Consider the following 4,708-nt stretch of genomic DNA (forward strand, 5'->3'; position numbering starts at 1 on the left):
TTGAAGGTAATCAAAGTGTTCATATTTTAGTACATTTTGAAATGTATATATTACGTCAATTTTGTTTTATGAGAATGAAGTATCAAATCATCTTAGATTAATATAAAATTTGATATATATGATCTAAGAGATATGAACTTTCAATCTAACGGTTGAATTTTCAAAATTCACATTTAATATAAAGTTATTGAGCAGTGTAACACTTAGTAAAAGTTACACCGGTGTCGTTTGAACCATTCTCTCTCTCTCTCTATATATATATATATATATATAGAGTAGATTTTTAGTCCTTGTAAAATAGATAAATTTTTATTTTAGTCCTTCAATTTTATCTTATTTTTGATTTTAGCCTCTAAAATTAGAATTATTGTTTATAATCCTTGCTTTTTGTAATTCTTGTTAATTACTTACATGTTTGTAAAGAAATTAAATGATCATCATAAGTGATATTTACAACTTTCTATGATATATCATATTAGTAAGTCACATTTCAAAAATTTTATATAAATATTTGAAATAAATTTTATTTATCTACCTTAAAATGAATGTTAGACACAAAAATTAGTAATTTTAAATTTTAGAATGATAACTTTAAAAAATATATATTTTACAAACATGATCGAAAAAAAAAATCCCTAATTTTTTTCCATTAAAGCTTTCTTTTTTAATTTTCTTAAGCCGTGTTTGTTTATTGTTAGGGAAAGCAATTGACAAATTTTATAGTTTTTAAAAGAATTGTCCCTTTCCGATGAAAGAGTTGTACATTGTGTGGTTCAGTGCGGCAAAACCTCTCAATTGATAGATTCCTCTTATAGATGACAACCAACCAAAAATCGATCCATAGCAGAATGAACTTTCAACAAACGCAAAACTATAAACTAAGGCAAAAATAGTTGCATGGTCTTGCTGAACTGGCAATTCTTAAATTTCTTTTTAAAATACTATGTTAAGCATATTAAATTATAAACTATATATATACAATCAAGTTTTACTCCCAGACTAAGAGAATCCAGGTATTATTCTTCCATAATACCATTGCTGAATGTTTATTTTGAAGCATTAAAATAAAAAGAGTATGCTGTCTCTTTTAAAAAAGGCTAATTGAGTGTCTTATATGCAAATAGTGACTAGGGTCATAAATCCCTTTATTCTTCCCATTCTTTTCTACAAGGCTTCAAGAAGCTCAAGTAACAATGGAAGGCATAAACAGGTGGCTATCTTTCTATGTGAATGAAAGTGTTAACCATGATTTTGCCATTCGAAGGTACTGCCCTGCAAGAATGGAGCAAGAGCAAGGAGGAGAGTGCCAAGATCAAGAGGCATTAGTTTTCTATGACACTGAACTATGTTCTTCTGATGCAACCAGCAGCACTCCTTGTTTGGCTTCATCAGAGGTTGATGACTTCGTTGATAGCTTCATCAACATGGATCAGTACGGATACGAGAATGAAGGTCAAGGAGAGAAGCATCAAAGTTTTGATCTGGCAAAAGATGATGCTGATGCTGATGCATACTCCATGGTGAATGGTGTCTTTGGATATGTTCCAACCACCATGGAGGATTCAGAGTTAGAGATCTATGAAGATCTCACAACAACCATTTTGGAGGAAAAAGTTCAAATGTGTGGCCCTTTTGGTACTGCTATACCTGAGTTTGTGCCTTGTGCAGCACAGGCTAGCCTTGACGTGGACCAAGGACTAGATTTGGTTCACGCGCTACTAGCCTGTGCTGAAGCTGTGGGGTGCAGAGACAACCAGCAGGCAGAGTTTCTGCTAAGTAGAGTTTGGGGTTTGGCAAGCCCTCAAGGAGACTCGTTGCAGCGAGTCTCCTACTACTTTGCAACAGGGTTGAAGTGTAGATTATCATCAGTTCTTCCTCACAATGTCATTGCAAACGGTGCTGCTATGGATGTGCCTTTGATCACAAGGGAGAATAAGCTGGAAGCTTTTCAGCTTCTTTACCAAAACACACCTTACATTGCCTTTGGCTTCATGGCTGCAAATGAAGCCATATGCCAAGCATCACAAGGAAAGTGCTCAATACACATTGTTGACTTAGCAATGGAGCATACCCTTCAGTGGTCTTCCCTAATAAGGGCACTAGCTTCAAGGACTGAGGGCCCTCCAACACTCCGGATCACCGGATTAACCAGCAATGAAGACAGTCCAAAGCTTCAATCTAGCATGAATGTGCTTGTGGAAGAAGCAACCTCATTAGGAATGCATCTTGAATTCCACATGATTTCTGAGCCTGCATCTCCATCTCTTCTTACTATGGAGAATCTGAACTTGAGAAAAGGTGAAGCTTTATTTGTCAACAGCATCTTGCAGTTGCACAAATATGTCAAAGAAAGTAGAGGCTACCTCAAGGAAATTCTCCTATCAATAAAGAGGTTAGGTCCAACTGCACTCACAGTTGTAGAGCAAGACACAAACCATAATGGCCCTTTTTTCCTTGGGAGATTCTTGGAATCACTGCACTATTACTCCGCAATATTTGATTCTCTTGAGGCAAGCATGCTAAGAAATAGCCAACACAGGATGAAAATAGAGAGATTGCACTTTGCAGAGGAAATTCGTAACATTGTAGCATATGAGGGTCCAGATAGAACAGAAAGACATGAAAGGGTGGACCAATGGAGAAGGCAATTAGGCCGAGCAGGGTTTCAGGTAATGCCACTCAAGTGCACAAGTCAAGCTAGAATGATGCTTTCTGTTTATGACTGTGATGGATATACTTTGTCTAGTGAGAAGGGAAACCTTCTACTTGGGTGGAAAGGAAGGCCAGTGATGATGGCTTCTGCATGGCAAGTTCCAAGTCTGTGACTTTCCCTAGTAAAATACTCAGAAGAAATGGGGAGTAGAATGATCATCAACTTATTCATTGCCATACTATGTTTCTTTAACATCTAATTTGATGATGAATTTAATAATATTCTACCTAATCTTCAGCATATTCCCTCATTGAAGATACAGAATTTTACAATATGCTTTGAGTTAGCAATTTATGATTGTACTTCTTAACCAAGGAATTGAGTCCTAGAATTATGTGGTAATGTTTATGGTATGAAAATTGGAACTTGCCAAAAGAAATTAAATTGCAGATAGCACTTCTACTTTTGCAGATAAGACTTGCACAATGCTAGAATTTAGTTATTAATGTTTAATGTTTCAGTAATAATAATTTTTTTGTTGGGTTGACTTTCTTTGATATTTTTCATTTCCCCCTATTACAGTTTATGTTATTGTTTTACCATGTGAAAAAATGAGTGAATACTAGAAGGGGAAAAAATCGGAGAAAAGCAGGGAAAACATCACCTCAACATTTTTCTTTTCATTTTACTTTTAGCATTAAAAGTGGTTTCTTCATTCCTCAGATGGATCTGAATAGATGGTTTTATCAACTTCAAATCAATAAAAAAAAAAATATATATATATATATATATATATATATATATATATATATATATTTCAATTTATTGAATAAATATATATATCTATGCGGAAAAAATTCCCGTTTGTCAACATTATCTCTTTAAGTATATGAAATACAGCTTATCTTTTTTGCTCACTTCCAACTAATTGGAGATATTTTGGAGAAAGAAAAATACATCTACAACAACACTGTTATGTGCATCTCATAGCTTATTATTATTATTATTATTATTATTATTATTATTATTATTATTATTATTATTATTATTATGTGAAATACCAGCATGGCTGAATCAATCTTTTGTAAATTCCACTTTTTCCACTCTCTTGGAACCAAAAGGATGTCCCTAAACTGTTAAAATCAAGAAAAAAAAAATCAGAAATCACGTTGCAAGGTTTATTTATTTATTTTGCTACTTGGGTGATATATGTATCATCTCACTAAAATAAACCTTATTAAAAATAATTATAGAGTAATTATTAAAATAAAATAGTTTTGTTAATAGGAGAGATGGAAAGGTCCATTAAGAAAATGACCCATTAAAGAATCTAATAATAAAGAGTTAGAGACGGACAAGAATAGGAACACTCAATCTCTCACTCTTTGAATACTTCCATCTCCTCATACATGTTACGTACGGTATACCCTTACACATCTTTTTCTCAAATTGTCGAATTTAACATTAATTTTGTTTCTTATGGCTGTGAATATGTTATACTATAGTTTAGAAAAAAGAAAATACTTTTCATTATTATTGTATCATTACCGTTGTATGTTTCATATGTCTTTCTTATGTCTCTTTCTTTACATTCCTATAGAAAGAATAAGTACAATTTCTCATTAAATTTTTTTATATAGATGTGACAAGGGAAGGGTAACAACTCCTTCCATCTTCAAAGGATGACTAAAGTTAAATAGAATTTTTTTTAAAACAGAACATCTTATTTAAAAAGACAAGGATATTTGTCTCCCTCAAACTTCAAAGGATAGTGTTAATATTCTCTAAGGAAAAGTTGTAAGATTGTATGATAATACAAGAAAGACGTTCTTTAAGATTATGAACTCAAATCTCGCCATTAAGACAAAAAAGACAAGATGTTTAAAAAGAAAGACTTTATATTATTTATTATTTTACTACTTAGATTTTTTATTATTAATTATTAAAGTTTTATGTATCACATGTATCTTTTTTTTTTTTTTTTTTTTTGTGTGTGACCCTAGAACACTCGCTAAGATGAGAGTTTTATTAGTTTAAGTTTAAATGTGACAAATA

General features: G+C 32.3%; 1 protein-coding gene across 1 annotated transcript; it reads left to right on the plus strand.

Moving 5' to 3' along the window:
- The first annotated feature begins 447 nt into the window (after positions 1-447).
- LOC109792072 (GRAS family protein RAD1) lies at positions 448-3,385 on the plus strand. Its single transcript, XM_020351459.3, has one exon. The coding sequence runs from the start codon at positions 1,194-1,196 to the stop codon at positions 2,823-2,825; it is 1,632 nt and encodes a 543-aa protein (XP_020207048.2). The 5' UTR covers positions 448-1,193; the 3' UTR covers positions 2,826-3,385.
- The last annotated feature ends 1,323 nt before the right edge of the window (positions 3,386-4,708 follow it).

The sequence above is a fragment of the Cajanus cajan genome, chromosome 8, assembly GCF_000230855.2.
Source record: "Cajanus cajan strain Asha chromosome 8, NIPB_CcT2T_4, whole genome shotgun sequence".
Taxonomy (NCBI): domain Eukaryota; kingdom Viridiplantae; phylum Streptophyta; class Magnoliopsida; order Fabales; family Fabaceae; genus Cajanus; species Cajanus cajan.